This window comes from Lycium barbarum, chromosome 1 (genome assembly GCF_019175385.1).
Source record: "Lycium barbarum isolate Lr01 chromosome 1, ASM1917538v2, whole genome shotgun sequence".
NCBI lineage: Eukaryota > Viridiplantae > Streptophyta > Magnoliopsida > Solanales > Solanaceae > Lycium > Lycium barbarum.
The window spans coordinates 167,745,592-167,763,644 of NC_083337.1; the positions used below are offsets into that span (position 1 = coordinate 167,745,592).

At 33.8% G+C, this 18,053-nt stretch overlaps 2 protein-coding genes across 2 annotated transcripts; both read left to right on the forward strand.

The window, feature by feature from the left end:
* The first annotated feature begins 1,172 nt into the window (after positions 1–1,172).
* Positions 1,173–5,129, forward strand: LOC132606299 (protein PMR5-like). The gene is made up of 5 exons (XM_060319744.1): positions 1,173–1,607; positions 1,936–2,107; positions 2,827–3,005; positions 3,549–3,707; positions 4,585–5,129. Exons 1-5 carry the CDS (start codon positions 1,282–1,284, stop codon positions 4,916–4,918), a joined length of 1,170 nt encoding a protein of 389 aa, XP_060175727.1. The 5' UTR covers positions 1,173–1,281; the 3' UTR covers positions 4,919–5,129.
* Positions 5,130–10,910: 5,781 nt separating this feature from the next.
* LOC132606309 (probable protein phosphatase 2C 25) lies at positions 10,911–13,475 on the forward strand. Its single transcript, XM_060319753.1, has 3 exons — positions 10,911–11,390; positions 12,253–12,594; positions 12,880–13,475. The coding sequence occupies exons 1-3, from the start codon at positions 10,998–11,000 to the stop codon at positions 13,219–13,221; spliced, it is 1,077 nt and encodes a 358-aa protein (XP_060175736.1). The 5' UTR covers positions 10,911–10,997; the 3' UTR covers positions 13,222–13,475.
* The last annotated feature ends 4,578 nt before the right edge of the window (positions 13,476–18,053 follow it).

Genomic DNA, 18,053 nt, shown 5'->3' on the forward strand with positions numbered 1-18,053 from the left:
GGAGAAAATAAATTTTAGTGGTGGAATAACAAATAGAGGGGAGGATAAAATGAGTTAGGGGTGTTGAGGTGACATGCCACGTGGCACCTTATCAAATGTTAGTGCCACGAAAGATTAGATGTCCACTTTGGACAACTTTAACGAAGGAGAGTATATTTGAATCAATAGTATAACGGCAGGATTATATTTGGATCCAAAATATAACGAAGGGTATATTTAACCCTTTTCTAACAGTACAAGGGTATCTTTGGCTCTTTTCCGAATTTTTAATTAAGAATAAACACAAGTACATTGTTTATATTTTTGAGAAGCTAGATCTCATCAAAGCTGCAAGCCTGCCCGATGACAAAGGTTTGTGCAAACATCTTTAGTGATTAAATATGTGTCGTTAAATGAAGCATCAAAAACTGGGAAATCAATTTCCCGCCAAAAACCAGGCAGCCACAGAAGGTTCATCTTCAGCTCAAATTTTATAAATAAATAAATTAAAAATTCAACCTATTAAACTTGTATGTATTATCATAAAGAATTGAATCTATTAACATAAAATTGGAATAAGCCTATTCGATCTTGCTGTCTGATTCAATTTCGCTGCTAGCGTGAACTAACTTAATTTTTTTTTTCCACGATTTGAATTTTAGGCTACAACTTACTTGCACAAGCTTGAATCGCTAAGTAATAGTTGTTTGACCATAGGGCGGTGAATTTCTTCCGGCGCCTTGTACATACCGTCCCTCTCCTATTCGAATTGCGTAGATTGAAGATTGAATTCCTCCGAGAACAACTAAACTACTAACTAAAGGTCTAGCGAAAATTACTTAATAGAGAAAAACTCCCCTTTTAGTCTTATATTATACATCCACTTCTAAGCTAACTAAGAGCGCTTTCTGATTTTGAACACATTAACTTAAAATCTTGAATTTTAATTATCACCGACCTAATATAGCTTAGCGATATTCAATAATTTCAACTCGAAATCAACATAAGTGTTAACTTTTTTTATAAAAACAAATAAATAAAAATTAAAACTCAAACTTATAATATTCAAATCTTAAATCGGTCTCGAATATACGAGCTCAACACGGTAACCAAGTCAGCCATCGTCACATGCACACTGCAACAACAAAAATCTTCATTTCCCCATCGCCCATAGGCCCATGAGTAATACAATACATTCACAAAGCAACATTCTTTTTCTCTCTCTCTTTTCTCTATGCTTTCTCTCTCTATCTTTTTCACTTTGTAAGTACCTTTTTTCTCCCCTTTTTAATTTCTCCAATAATGAAACATCTCTCTTCTTCTTCTTCTTCTTCTTCTACATTATGCCTTGTTATATTACAGTTTTATGTAGCTTCATCAGTAATATTATTAAGACGCCACCACAACAATAATAACAACCCAAATCACAATAGAAGTCCAATTCTTCAAGGAAATCAAACTCCATGTGCTCTGTTTATTGGTACATGGGTATACGACGAAACTTACCCATTATACCAATCTTCTTCTTGCCCAGTCGTTGATGTACAATTCAACTGCCAGCTGTACGGTCGACCGGACACTGAATACCTTAAATATCGATGGAAACCTGCGAATTGTGAGCTTCCCAGGTACCTGAAACTCCATTTTTTTTTTATTCCAAATAAGTAGGCATTTGGCCATAGATTCAAAAACTTGAAGATAGAGTTGTGCTTGGTTATACTTTTGACAATGAATATTTAGATCAATGTTTGTGCTTGAACTTACTTAAGTGAGTTGGAAAACAGGTTATAAGCTGTTTTCCAACGTTAAGTTGGATTTGAGATTTTTCATGGCCAAACACTGATTTTCAAATAAAGCGGAAAATTATTCGGAAAAAAAGTGAATAAATATTTATGGGCAAATGGGTCCTAAGTTTTGATTTTTTTTTTATTTTTTTTTTGTTGGTGCTGAATGTAGGTTTAATGGGGTTGAGTTTCTGTTGAAAATGAAAGGGAAAACAGTGATGTTTGTGGGAGATTCATTAGGGAGGGATCAATGGGAGTCGTTGATTTGTATGATTTCAGCAGATGTACCAAAAGCTCAAACACAAATGTCAAGGAGTTACCCTATGTCTACTTTCAAGTTCCTGGTATTGGCTTCACTCTTCATTTTAATGTCAATTTCACCAATATTTTCCCCAATGGTAATAGGATTTAAATCATATGGGAACATGTTCAGTTGCCAAGTATTTTTTATTGAAGCTTCACTCATTGCTTTTATTGAACATAATGATGATGATGATAATAGAGCTTTAATGAGTTCTAATATGCAACGGTAAGCTATTCCTCTTTCTAGCTCAGAGAAATGCCTTGTTGGAATTGGGTTGAAAGTTTGTGACTGCAGGATTCTGAATTCTACCCAGTTCTTTTAAGTTATTGAACTCTAAATTAATAATTTGTACATATTCAATGTATTTTCTTAAAACAAGCATAGTACTTGGACCAAAACTATTTGGTTCAGCCGAACGTGTAAGTTGTAAGTTATACTTTAGCTCCGGCCCTGATTGTAGGTTCATCATAAATTGATTAATTTTATATTTGACAACAATCTTTCTCTTTTATCCGAATTTAGGATTGGGAATATGAGTAAGCTTACACTAATATCGGGAGAGTTATTACTAAAAGGATTTATATTGGGGTTCTAATTAATTTAGGATTGAGGCAACATCAACAACATACTCAATGTATTTTCATAAGTGCGGTCTGAAGTAATTTAGAATTGAGGCGTAATTGTTATTGTTGTTAACGAGATTTGCATTAGTATTTTTTTATGTGATTTGGTCCTTAAATTAAACCTGGTGTGATGCAGGATTATGGAGTGTCTGTTTCGTATTACAAAGCACCATATCTGGTGGACATAGACACAGTGCAAGGCAAGAGAGTGCTAAAATTGGATGATGTTAGAGGAAATGCTAATGCTTGGATTGGTGTGGATGTATTGATATTTAATACTGGTCATTGGTGGACTCACAAAGGCCCTCTCCAAGGGTATACTTTCCTTCCCACCTCTCTTCTTTCATATTTTTCTGTTCACTTTGGACTTTGAACTAATTAACATTGTAAAACACTTCCACAAATTTGAAAAGAGTGCAGTATCAAATCACCTAAAAAATTACTATAACTAACCATAATGATAAGTGAAAGTAGTTATTTGAAATAAGACTGGCAATTTACTTAAAACAAGTTAAATTACAGTATAAATCAACTTATCAAGATTCATATACCAACGTATGTGCTTTGTTGTGTTTTCTTGTTGGATGAGATTGTTGACATCAAACAATATTAAGTACGAGTGCAGATGAACTTTGTAATTTCTGCTTGGCGACCTTATAATAGTTATATTAGTATATCCATTAAATATGAATAAATGCGAATCCCATTAGCTTTTGCTTAGATGTTATACTATTTGTATTGAAAATTTTATTAGATATGTCATAAATATTTAATTGTGAATCCAGTAACTAAAACGAGCAGTATTCAAAATACATAAACTTCTGGCTCGGATTCTTATTGACATGAGGCAAAATGCAGGTGGGACGCCGTAGAAGCAGGAGGGAGAATGTATGAAGACATGGACCCACTAGAGGCAATGGAGAAAGGGTTAAGAACGTGGGCAAGATGGGTTGATACCAATATTGACAGAAGCACAACCAGACTCTTCTTTCAGGGCATTTCCCCTACCCACTACGAGTACGTTAACTCTTTTTTTATTGAGTATAAGTTCTTCTGCAATTATATTTTTTATTAAAACATTAATTTTTTATCTTAAAATGGACAAGTTAAAATATACTGGTAGTGTAACTGTGTAAGAAGATTTTTATAATATCTTAGATTTTTTAAATTTCTATTCCTCCAAAAATTACTGGCCTTGTGGGTTGTCACTTGTCAGGGTTAAAAAGCATTATTAGTAGAAGCAGTCGCGTTCTTTGAATTTCTCTTTTGGAACTATGCTGGCCTTTCCCCCACTATAGCTGTCATCGACTCATCGTATTTTTTACTACTTTAGTACCCCACCTTGGACTTAATAACATTGAATTTCTGAGTTTTTGCCTTAATGTCTTGCATGAAAATTTAGAAATGTGGGTGACATTTCCATCTATTTATTTTTAATTTTATTAAGATAAAAATCTATAACAGAATAGGAAATATTCTATGGAAGAATAGATAGTACTAGAGAGATGTTGGACTAGATGAGAGGAGAAATCTTATTTATCTTTGATGTCTACACAACATTAGTTAATGGAGTACTATATTTGGACTATAAATTAAAGTAATTGATCATTACTAAGTGTTAAAACTTTAAGTAAAAACACACTCCATCATGTATTATTAATTATTTTACTGCAAACATGATCTTTTTCTCCTTATTATACTTACATGGGATAATGGGAGTTGCATTATTCCGCGTCCCTTGTCTGTCGGCAGCAGATAATTGAAAAACTCCCTCCACATGTGCGATGCCACTTGCTACTACTGATTTACTAAAACAATTATGCACTACCACAACACTTACTACTATGTGTGGGTAATACTGCTATAACTTATTGTCAATTTTCTTTGTTGGCAGCCCGAATGAATGGAACTCGGGTGCATCAACAGGGAGTTGTTACGGGGAGACTAGCCCCGTAACAACCACCCCGATGACGGGCACGTACCAGCGTTCGGACTCCGATCAAACGAATGTGATTCAGACAGTAATAAGAGAAATGAACAACCCCCCTTTCTTGCTGGACATAACATTGTTATCAGTTATGAGAAAAGATGCACATCCATCTATCTACAGTGGTGATCTCAATTCTCAGCAAAGAATTAACTCTAACAAACCTGATTGTAGCCATTGGTGTCTCCCTGGACTACCTGATACATGGAACCAATTATTTTACACTGCCCTTTTCTACTAAACTTATAGTACTAGTAGTAGTAGTATTTTTAGTTTTTGCTAGCCTATTGATGCAAATTCATTGTAGGAGACAAAATGTTCACACTAGTGCAGCTAATTAAGATGATTGTTAAGTGACTTTATGTAGTAACTTAGCATGATTAACAGTGAAACTGAATCGGCATTGTAGATTTGTGCTGCTAATGAAAGATTATTGCCTAATGGCTAGTTCATTTCTTGTACTAGCAAAATCTTTTTTTTTTTTCTATTTTTCTGGAGAATAGCCACATAGTTGTAATTACTGTTAATATTTGTGTCCTGCTGGTTGAGGAATAGCGGAGCGCTTTACCCCAAATATGTGACTTTCCGAAGTTTATCTAAATTTAATTAGACCCAATACAAATATTAAACACTAGATGGAAAGAAAAAAAAAAACTTTCATATATAGAGCCTGTTTGGATGGGTTTAAAAAAAGCAGTTTATAAGTCAAAAAAAATAAGTTGGATAGTCCAACTTATATTTTTTAGCTTATAAGCTGCTTTAGATAAGCTAAGTCAAACGGGCTCAATTAATTTTTTGGGCTTATTTTAAGCATAAAATGACTTTAAGCTGGCGCCAAACACTCAAAAAAATCGAAAAAAGCTTATAGGCAACTTATAAGTCAATCCAAACGGGCTCATAGACTCTTATCCCCACTTCACAGTGACCTACCCCTATTCCTTGTCTACCTATCAACCCCGTTTATAAAAATGTCCCTTTTAACGTTACTTTATAGTCCCTATGTTTTAAAAGTAGTGCAAATATAGTTTTTGAATGTTTACATATATATTGTTCAACTTTATAGATTAGATGTTGTCTAACGTTTGTAATAACTTATAATCTTGTAATAACTTATAAAAACTTAGACAGTGATATAATGTTTCGTTATAAGATTTTAAATTTTCTCAAAAGAAAATTTTAGACCGTAATTTAAAGGTTCATAATTTGGAAGAGAAATAAGAAAATTATGACTTACTTAACAACTATCTCAAAAAGGACCATCGCCGAAGATTTCACGAAAAAGAAACACTTGATCCACCGGAAAGTCATAACTAATGACCTTGGACACGAGTAGTCTTGACTTTTTTTCACTGCTTGCCTCATGGACAAATGTGCATGACCACAGGGAAGTGGGGTCAAAAGCTCAAAATGACGCACCTCAAAGGCCATTATTGTAAATTACACAATCCAACCAAAAAAAATCTAATAGGCATTGATTTTAATTGCAGACCCTCAAAGTCATTCTGCATTTGTTTGCACAGTTAACATATTGGCCTACTAGAGATACTTAACAGAATTCCTCGCCTGAGATCTCACTCTAGTAATATGCTACGGGAAAGGGCAATTCGCTGAATGCCCCTTATTCGTGGTGGTCTTTAATTATTGTCCCCCTCAAATTGTTGGTCTTTAATTTTCGTCCTTCGCCTAAAATATCTTGAGGTTCTAGGTTTGAATCCCGACTCAAGCATAAAAATAAAATAAAAAATTCGCAAGACAAGGTTTTGGGAAAAGTCTGCCTTATGCGGCATAGGTTACCTTAAGACATAATTAAAGTTATGCCGAATCCGGCATACTATAGATACACCTAACAGAAGTCCTCGACTGAGATCTCAGTCCAGTACTATGCTATGGGAAAGGGCAATTCGCAGGAATGCCCCTTATTCGGGGTGGTCTTTAATTTTTGCCCGTCGCCTAGAATACCCTGAAGTTCTGGATTCGAACCCGGGCTCAAGCATAAAAATAAAAATAAAAATCGCAAGGCAAGACTTTTGGAAAAGTCTGCCTTATGCAGCATAGGTTGCTTTAAGGCATAACTAAAGTTCTGCCCGATCTGGCAAAGGTTGCCTTATAAGGCCGACATCTGGCATAGCTTTAAGTATTCCCTAAGGCAACCTATGAAAGCAGACTTTTCCCAAAACCTTGCCTTACAATTTTTTTTTTTTTTTTGGTTTAATGAGCGGGGTTCGAACCCAAAACTTCGGGTTATTTTCAGCCACTTTTTTAAGCGAAGGCCAAAAATTAAAGCCCACCCCAAAAGAAGGAGAATGACAATCCGCACAAAAAAAATGTATGGGAAAGACAAAAAATTTGGATCTTTTTTTTGCGTGGATTGCCCTTCATTTGGGGTGGTCTTTAAGTTTTATCCCTTGCCTAACACCCCGAGGTTCTGGATTCGAACCCCAGCTCAGTAAAAAAAATAAAAAATCGCAAGACAGACTTTGCAAAATTTTGCCTCTTAAATTCTGCCTGAAATTTTGCAAATCTATCCAGTGAAATTCTGCCTTAAGGCAGAATTTAGGCCACACAGGCAGAATTTCTGCCCGTGCAAATTCTGCCTGAAGGCCAAAATTTAAAGACCACCATTTTGAGGGCTAAAAATTAAAGACCACCCCAGCGAAGGCCAATCCTGCAAATTGCCCGTTTTGGATTACATGTTGTGTGGGGCTTCTAATAGTCCATATGTTGCAGCCCACACAGGTTGACTATAAGCCCAGCCCACACTTGGTAGGTAGGGCCTTTATCTCCGGGAAATTTTTGAAAAATTAACACATGTTGGCTACTTTTCGGTTATATCTATAAAAAATAATTATTATCATGAAATTTCACATGTAAAAATCCATGGCAATATCTTAGAACTTCACACATAAAATTTAAAACTCCATAAAGATATTGAAAAATGATTATTTGTGAGTTTCACCAAAAGTTTTACGAAGTGGTCCGAGTAGAGAAAATTGGGTACTTAGCTTCTTTGACCGGATCATTTGCACTATTGGCCCTACTTTGCACTGGTCCTTAATTTTTGTCCCTCAAATGGAACTTATACTGTGCATGATTCCTTAAAGAATTTATACCCCGCTAGGCATAAGTTCCATTTGAACGGCAGAAATTAAACACCAGCCTAATTGAACAACAAGTCGAGCAATTTCTTGTCTTTGCCCCAAGATAATTTTGGACAAGTTAATTGTCATCTAAGTAGCTTTTTATTTGTCTTTAATATGTGGTTCTGCAATCTCAATAATAACAATTACTACGTCTCAATTCTAAGCTACTTGAAAGTTTTATAAATTCTCAATGCCAAAAAAAAAAAAATACAAGTTTTTGTTCATCAAAGTTTTTAAAACACGTTTTTTATAACATTTTTCATTCGTTGTGTGGCAAAATAATAAGTCAGAAACGTAAAAGCATTTAGAAACAAGAAAAACCAATCAACACGTAATTTCAAATTCTTAGTCCAGTGTTTTTTTGTGGCTCTTAATATTTCAGCGGCATTAATGCTGACGGAATGTTGCGTCGAAAATTAGTCCTATTTAAGCTTCTCAAGAGTCTTGTCAAAATAAGAATATCAAGAATCAAAAGGGTAAGTATGACATAAGCCTGGCCTATGATAAATAAATATTTTTAAATTGAGAAAGGGGAACCTTATAAGGTCTTTGATGCCACACTTTATTGACAAAAATTGCCATAAACAAACATTGGGGTATCTTTCTGGTTAAAGAGAAAAAAGTTGCAAATATTGGAGATCTTGAGTAGATATTGATTTGAAAACCTTTACTTGAAATATATGTTCGAATCACAACTTCAAAAAATTGAACCTGGAAAAAATCTTTTGCAAGTTTTGCTTGAAATTTGTCAAACATACACCAATTTCAATTTTTCTAGCATGTGAGGTATGGAAATTTTTACAAACATTCAAAAGTATTCTGATAGAAAAAAGTATCATATAAATTTAATCAGAAGCAATATAACCTAATAAATTGGGATTTATAAGGTAAAATAACCCAACAAAATGGACCACGTGTTGAGAGTAGTGGCAGTGCTACCCTTGATTAAGGGTGTCAATTTAATACTCGGTTGCTAAACAAATTACATTATGAAGATAGTTTTTTTTTATGTATATAGTATATAGTACTTAAATTTTGGATATTCTGAGCTTTTCTATACATTTTTTATTTTATATATTGTAAATTCTTTTAATAAAAAAAATCAATTCTTTTGATATTAATAGAGGAGGGTAATAATTTGCAATGATAATAAGGAAAATGACATGTGCAAAGTGGCTTAGTCAAAACCAACTGCTGTAAGTAAGGTGGAAGACAAGCAGTTATTTCATTTACGTGTTTGACCTTAACTTCCAAATTTTGATTGTCCACATCTGCCTACTTCTTCTTCAACGAGATTGTTGTTTCGTTTTATAAAACTTGCTATTAGTAACGATAACATTCTAATGTAGTGTACTAAAAGATAACGCGTTACATGAAAAAATTAACAAAACTGATTGATAATTTACGTTTTTGCGTGTACGTGAGTGTTAATCTAGTCTAGCTTAACATATGACAACGAAGAGGGAATGAAATACTATGTACCTATCCTCATGAGTTTTCACACTCTAATCGCATCGGTTACTATTCAATTTATTACCAGAAAAAAGTACTCCCTCCGTTTTAATTTGTTTGTATGAATTTGACTTAGCACGGAGTTTAGGAAAGGAAGAAGATTTTTCAATCCTATGGTCTTAAACTAAAGATATGTGAAATGTACCAAAATTTCTTTTAATCTTGAGTTCTTAAACATGTTAAGTGAAAATTAAAATTAAAGAATTGCTAAAAAAAGAAAAAAAAGAAAAAAACATTCTTTATTAAAACAGACAAAAAATAAAAGCGAAGAAGAAATTAAAATGGAGGGAGTAAATAAATTGATTATTCAACTTCATACAGTTGGTACGACGACCCTAGTCAGAAAAGAATAGTAGGTTTCAGAATAAATGCAATTGATACCATAAGTATTGTTTCTTAAAAATATTCTGCATGATAGATGTTACCTTTATGTATCATTAACCAGTTTTATTGAAGTAGAATAGGTATGTAAAATAGTATTGTTAAATTAATTCCGAGCCCAGAATGTATTACCTGTCCTTAACCAATTTAATCCTTTCACTGATTTTAAATGTTTGATATTAATTTCTCTCAGGATAGAATGAAACAAATAATTTTGTAACAGTGGCACTTCAAATTACAGAATTTTGACAAACTCAAAGAACTGAGCAAATCACACTTGGCGCTTACTTTTATTTTCAAAAAAAAAAAAGGATAAGAATTCAACTCTATATTAATTGTTTCAATCAATATATGAATATTATTATTATTCATCTTTTCTACTCAAAAATTTCATTCAAGGCACTCTAATTTTGTTAATATTACTACTCCTTCCGAATTAAAAAGAGTATCCACTTAGCCATTTGCACACTCCTTAAAAAAATACTAACTCTCAGACAAAAATAAGTAATTTGACTAAACTGTCCCTAATTAAATATGTATTGGGATTTGATCACATAACACTTAATGGGGACAAATTTGAAAAAATAAGATTAATTCTTTCTTGATTGGATAAGTAGACATTCTTTTTGACCCAAGAAAAAAAATACTAAGTGGACACTTTTTTTATCCGGAGGGAGTATTAATTTTTAGCGCAATATACTTCCTATGTTCTAATTTATGCGAATCTATTTTCTTTTTAGTTCGTGTAAAAAAGAATGACTCATTTCCATATTTAAAAACAATCTACATTTAAATTTATAACCATATAAAATATATGTACCTCATTTTACCACAATTTTTTTTTTTTCTTAAACTTTATGTCTAGTCAAATAGGTTCACATAAAATTAAACGGACGGAGTATATCTTTTCCGAAATGTTATTTCATGCAAAGTGACTTTTATCCTGCAAGATGAATACTCAAATTTTTTCCGGGGGTAAATTTGAGATTAGAAAAGGAGATATCGTGCAATAGTGCACAAAGTGAATAGTCAACATAAAGTTAAAATAAAGTGTATCGTATAGTAATAAAATCACCGCTCTAAAAACACGGGGATGGGCTTTTATGGGCCACACATTCCATTTTCCAATCTGGCCCCAATACTTTGACTGCCAGTCTGCCCACTAATTCCAACACACTATAAATGCCTCCAACTTTCCCCTTCCACAATCCTCCTCACAAAACAAAAAACAAAAAACAACTAACGGGAAAAAGAAAAAGAATTCGAACGTTAAAGAAAACGACAAACATGTCTTGCACTGTCGCTCTTTCAAATTCGCCGGTATTCTCACCGTCTAGGGTTCCGTCACCGTCATCTTCTCCTTCACCTTCTTCTCCGTCATCATCACCGTTAAGGATTCTTCGTATACAGAAGGCGCCGTTAAGTAACCTTATTAGAGCTTCTAATACTGATTGTTCCACTAATACGGTTTTGAAGAGGAAGAGACCGACTAGGTTGGATCTTTCTGTTGTGGGTTCCATGAGTTTTGGCAATTTTAAGGTGGATACTAATCCGGGTCGGGTTGAGGATTTGGTTGAGGTTGAAGGAGAGGGGTATAGTGTTTGTTGTAAAAGAGGGAGAAAAGGTGCTATGGAAGATCGTCACTCTGCTTTGGTTCATTTCCAAGGAGATTCCAAACAGGTATCTTTCCCTGTTAATTACTACTCAGTTTTAATTTGTTTGTAAGTAAATACTTCTTTCATCACAATTTATGTGGTACCGTTTGGCTAGATACAAAGTTTAAGAGCTTTTGAAATTTGTGGTCTAAAACAAACTTTAGAGGCTCGTTAGACATTTGTGCGGCTATAAATCATCTTATTATGCTTAAAAGGTAATTTTAAAGTTAAGTTATTTCTAAATATAGAAATCTGACATTCTTTTTTAGGACTTCCACATAAATTGCGCCAGAGGGAGTAGTATCTTATGATTCTTTTCAGTTTGTGAAACTTATTTTGCTATGTTTTGAAGCTCGCATGTTTACTCAACTGCGTTTTCGTGAATTGATATGGACTTTTAGCATCAAATTGAGTAACTTTGCCTAGGGTCATAGAGTATGTAGTTGGAAGGAAACTTTCAAATTGTTATTTTATGTCTAGTCTTTGAAAATTAACAATAAACAACAAGAAGAAGTCAACAACATATCCAATATAATCCCACAAGTGGGGTCTGGGGAGGGTTGAGTGGACCCAGACCTTACCCCTAATCTCGTGAAGGGAGAGAGGTTGTTTCCTAAAGTACATCGTGAAAAATTAACTTGTGTTTTTCCAAATTTAGTTCTTCATAGAAATAAAAACTTCACTGAAAATGTGTAAGTACCAAGTTTGTCTTAGAGGATGAATTAGTTACCTGTATTAGAATGAAAACGGTCTGACTATAGTGGCATGGATATAGCGGATATTTACCTTAGATTCCAACTATTTTGGGATTAAGGCATTTTTGATTGATTGATTGATTCTAAATTGTTTAAAGCTGTAAACACTGACAAAGGGCTTATTTGTAACAGGGTGTTTTTGGTATATTTGATGGTCATGGAGGAGTAAAAGCTGCGGAGTTTGCAGCAGAGAACTTGAATAAAAACATTATAAATGAACTAGAAGGAAAGACAACAGATGACGAAGTTGAGACGGCAGTGAAAAATGGTTATCTTAAAACAGATTCTGAATTTCTCAACCAGGAAGCTCGGGGTGGATCGTGTTGTGTAACTGCATTGATCGAAAAAGGCAATCTAGTTGTATCTAATGCTGGTGATTGTCGTGCTGTTGTGAGCAGAGGAGGGATTGCTGAGGCATTGACCTCTGATCATAAGCCTTCAAGGCAAGATGAGAAAGATAGAATTGAGGCATCGGTAAGCACCTTGACGTTGAAATTATGCTTAGCTTTGTCTTACCCTACTTGTTTAAAGAGATAATTATAATCCAATGCCTTTCGGTGATCTAATTTACAAAACAGCCAGCAAATGTATAGGTTATGTATATTAAGTATATATTCATATAATATACATTGGCAGTGTATAGGTTTTGTATATTTTGGCTAGCGACCGTAATTAAGTTTGGTTGATTGACCAAAAATGAAAAAAGCCCATGTTTAAATTTGACCTGTGGCTGATCTTTTTGTGCTTTGTGTTTTTTAGGGTGGCTATGTAGATTGTTGTCATGGTGTTTGGAGAATTCAGGGATCTCTCGCTGTATCAAGAGCTATCGGGGATCAGTACCTTAAACAATGGGTAATGGCAGAACCTGAGACGAGGATTCTTGAACTTAATCCTGAATTGGAATTCCTAGTCCTTGCATCTGATGGTTTGTGGGATACGGTTAGCAATCAAGAAGCAGTAGATATTGCTCGGCCTTTGTGCACTGGTGTCAGTACGCAGCAGCCCTTGTCAGCATGTAGAGAGCTCATTGACCTCTCTGTTTCTCGAGGTTCACTTGATGATATAAGTGTGATGATAATTCAACTGGGACAATTCTGTTGACGGTTCCTCATTTTAGGTTAGGAAAATAACAACTGCTTACTGCCACAGGATTCTTTCTCACTAACTCGCATGCGAGTTGCTAGCTAGAGATTATAACTAGAATAACAGTTAGATCAGTTTAATAGTATGAGGTTTTAACCCTGTAAATCGAATTGCTCTCAGATTCTTTATTTCCCCCTTGATTCGGGTATATAATTCACTTGTCATGAGACTTCAGGTCAGGTGCAATGATGGGCAAAACCCCTTTTTATCCATTTGCTCATTAGACAATGTTTACAATATTATTCTGATATTATTATCGTGGCGATTTTTTTGTGTTTCAAAGGTTAGCATTTTTTCTTGGAATTAGCTATAATGGTGTTTTAACATCTATTCTAATGGTGGTCCAATGTTTGAGTCTTCTTCAAATATGTAAGTAAGTAGGCACTTTTTTTTCCAGAAAATTGACAATTCACATGGGTATTCTTTCATGTAAGTTCAAGCAATTTTCCAACCAAAACAAACGCCATGGAGAAATTCTGTTAGCAATCGTTTTTTGATCTTTAAACAACCTAAGATTGTCTGTATAATTGTATCACTTACGAATTAATATAAATGTTACACCCCTGGCCTAGGTTAAGGAGCATCTCTTACATGGTTTGAGACCTGTACAAGTGTGAAATCCTAATATTAAAGAGTTTATACGGACTTGTTTGGCCATGAGAAATTTTCACTTTTTTCCGGATAACTATTTCACTTTATTTGGAAATCAACGTTTGGCCTTGAAAATTCCAAATACAACTTCAATAAACATCTAAAACCTTGTTTTCACTTTCAATACATTCAAATAACCAAATATTGTTTGCAAAAACTATAACAAAAAACAACTCTATCTTCAACTGCAATCTCAAAATTCCAAATAAAGAGAAAAATGTTTGATTTTCATGGCCAAACGCCTACGTAGTATGTTGAAGTTCTAGCGAGATACTATATTTTCAGGATTGAGATTTATATAAATATGTTAACAGATTCTTGATCTATATTTTCGACTCATTAGCGTCATCAAGATCATTTTTTTGCTTCAAGGATGTCAATGTTGTAGTATGATAGACCAAGGCATTAAGTTAAACGAAAATAAAGTAATAATTGGAGAATGTGATTTTGATTAAATAATCTTATAGCATAAGAAAGAGATTTGGCAGGTTAAGTTAGGTTTGGTAATATAGTGAAGATGCCCAAATGCAGTCAACTGTCAACAATTCAACTCTTTGGTCCTATTATGTGAACTCATATCCTCAATTGGATCAAATCAACATGTGTAATTCCAAGACATCCCCAATTTGTATGTTGGTGCATTTATGTTCTTAACTACGGTTCTTTTATTTTGGAAATTTACATGGGATAGATAACATATAAAAGGATTTAACTTATTGTAATTATACTTTAAATCAATTACTATGCATAGCTATACTTTGTATTTCATAGAAAATTCACATTAAACCTCATTTCTCCTCTCTCCCTCATTTCTCCAAAGCCGTTAGAACCCCCAATCGCCGCTGCTTCGCCGGAAAGAGCAACTCTAGCGACCTTTTGTTTCTTCTGTTTCAGATTTTGCCACCGGACGGTGCAACGCCAACGACCTAATGGTTCCAAATTTGGTCGTTGTGATGCTGTCGGTGTCAGCGTCTCTCTATATTTTTATTTCTCAGATCACCGGAGTGGTCGTTGTATTGGTATTTCTAAAATCAACAGTGTGGTTGTTTTATGAGTATTTCTAAGATCATTGGCGTGGTCGCTATATTTGTATTTCTTAGATCACCGACTGCGCGTGTGATGTATTGTATGCATTTTTTCCAACGATTTCGAGCTCCATATCTGGCTGTCGTCATCAACTCCACCGCCACATTTGAGGGAGTACCGATGGTGTCAACTAGACCTTCGTCGTTGTATTTCGTTTCTTGTATTTCTCTGATCTAGCCAGATTTGAGTGTATTCTGTATTTTTAAATGTAAATACAATATATATTTTTTATTTTTGCCAGTAGTTATGTATTCCGAATGAGATTTTTTCTGGCAAATCCCTGTATTTTTTGAATTTTTGTTGTTTGTACTTTGTATACAACCAAATTGAATCCAGTAAATTGAATACAGTATAAAAGTAGCTACGAATAAATATAATGAATTGAATACAACCGAATATCCATGTATTTTTTGAATTTTTGTTGTTTGAATACAGCCAAATTGAACATAATGTAAAAATAGCTACAAATGGATACAGTGAATTGAATACAACTGAATTGATTAGAGTAAATTGAATACAAACAAATACACCTAATGACAAACACTTTGTAGCCACGAATGATAATTAACGAAACTATAGCTAGGCCTTGCAAACAATGTCCAAACTATAGTCCTTTGTGAAAATTTCTCTCTCTCTCTCTCTTTTTTTACTCATAAATAGTATTTACGCTAAACTATAGAAGAATTAATTTACGGGTAAGTAACATGTTGAGGTAAAATACACACACAAATTGATTGTGATTCAATGATTAAAGCGTATGTAAAATATGTCATCTATTTATTGATATGATATAAACATTCCATGTAACCAGTGATGGAGGTGGGATTTTTGCCAAGGAGTTCAAAAATTAAAGAAATTGTTGTCGGTGAGACTCAAACCTACATGCTCTAGGTAAATTTAAATCCCCTTTACCACTAAGCTACACTTTTGATTTGTGTTAAGGTGGTTGAACATTTAATATATAACATAAAACAAAAAGTTGATCCCATGTAAGTAGATGTGCCCTGCATGTAAGTAAATCTGTTTCTTTAATTAATTTGACCTAATCATTATCTCTTATGTTAGGCATTTTTTATAGAGTTAGATTCGTATGTAAACAAAGAAACGACGGAATGAGAAATAGTGGAAGAACTAAAAATGGGGTGCTAAATCGGCTTTGATTGTCCTTTTGGAATTATTGTGTTTTTGAACAAGTTTAATTTTATACACTAATATTATAAGTCATTTTTACACTCAAATTTTGTTGGTTGTTTTAATCTAACAAGTTCTTCACTCGCTATTGGTCTAATGTTCCATGTCAAAAGTAAAATACTTGTGTAATTAAACAATCAATCAAGATCCAAATCTATTAAGATGATTTGGTGTTTTCACCTTTTCGTACCTGAATTTCCATAATTGGATAATAGTACGTAGAATGACACAGTAGAGGGAGCATTGCTCCTTGGTAGTTCAATAAGTGTATCTATCACATTAACAACATTAACACTACAAATCGAAATGTACCTAACAATAGTAGTTTCTAACATATCTGTTCAAACAGCTTCATTGCTAAACACGTAAAGAACTATCGAAAATGTTAAGCCTATCAAGTACTTCTTCCGTGTAATCTCCTTTGCTAGAAGATCAGGCACAATTGATTTTGGACCGCTATGAAAAGCATCATTGGATTTCAAAATAGCACGATCTTATTCAAAATTTCACCCAATTGAGCACGTCTAAGATGTTTCAGTTCGCTAGATTGTCTCTTGCCTGCCCATGAATTCAGCAGCAGTTCAAAAGGTTGTCTCTCTATAATTGTGATTAATTCCTGGATTTTCTTGTAATTATATCAAAAATCTACATTCAAAAATTAACAATGATCCATGTCTTGAAGTTTCCTTGTTAACAATCTGGTTAAATTCACATATTCGTTCATGTATCAAAGAAAGAGATGGGTCCTTTTTGTTGTTGAATGGGTTGTTATTCTTGGTTAACCAAATATGCCAAAAAATAGAAGGGCAATTACTTGTTCCAAGTGAACAAGTTGTGTTAGAAAAATATTATTTTCTATTTAATATCTCAAAAATAAAAGGACTATTTCTAACAATCTATTTTATACATTAGTAACAGATACTTTGTATAGTTATTGGGTGGTTTTAAAGAATTAAATATCTTGAATTGACTAAGTGATCTTGATGATAAAACTGTTATTTGCCATCACATTTAATGGCATTCTAACGTTAATCATTTCAATAACCATTAAAGACATTTTTGACTATCCGTTTTGAACCTTCAATTTTTAGAATCTGGAAGAGACCATATGGTTGATATATATATTACCTTGTGAGTTCATCTTTAAACGGGGGAAAAACATAGGGAAAACTACTTCTTCTCATTTTGTATTGTTGGGTTTTTATGAGATAAATCTTTGTTAGATTCTGGTTCCTAGTTTTGTACTAGAAGAGCTTGTTGAATCCTGGGGGATACACCCATACGGGGTGAAATATCCTTAAGGACAGTGCCATTGGCATGCCTCAAGCTACGAAGAATTCTCTACAATTGTTCGTGATCAAGTATTTTCTTCAAGCTTAGAAGAAGTTCCTACAAGTATTCGTGATGAAGGGAAGTCCCTACAAGTGTTCGTGAAAAAAGAAAAGTCCCTACACATGTTCGTGATGAAGTATTTTTTGTAAGATTTCCAACAAGTTGTTGTAAGATTTGTTATGGATTTATTACGGGTGCATCATCAATTGAGTTATATTACATACGTGTTCAATATAATTTAATAGGGATAAGACATCATTACCCCCCTCACCTAGTAGCGTTTTTGCTACGAGACACCTTACCTAATTTTTGGTCCTATCACCCCCTAAACTATTTAAAACCGTAATATTTTACCCCTTTAAGGTTGACGTGGCAAGGAGAGTGTGTTTCACTCTCTTTGAGAGAGTGAGAAACATAAAAAACGGGAAAACTTAATTTTTTTTCCTTAAAAATCTGTATTTTCTTAAAATATGAATATAAATCTAGTTTTCCACATTTTATAAAAATAATTAATTTTTTCAAGATTTTAT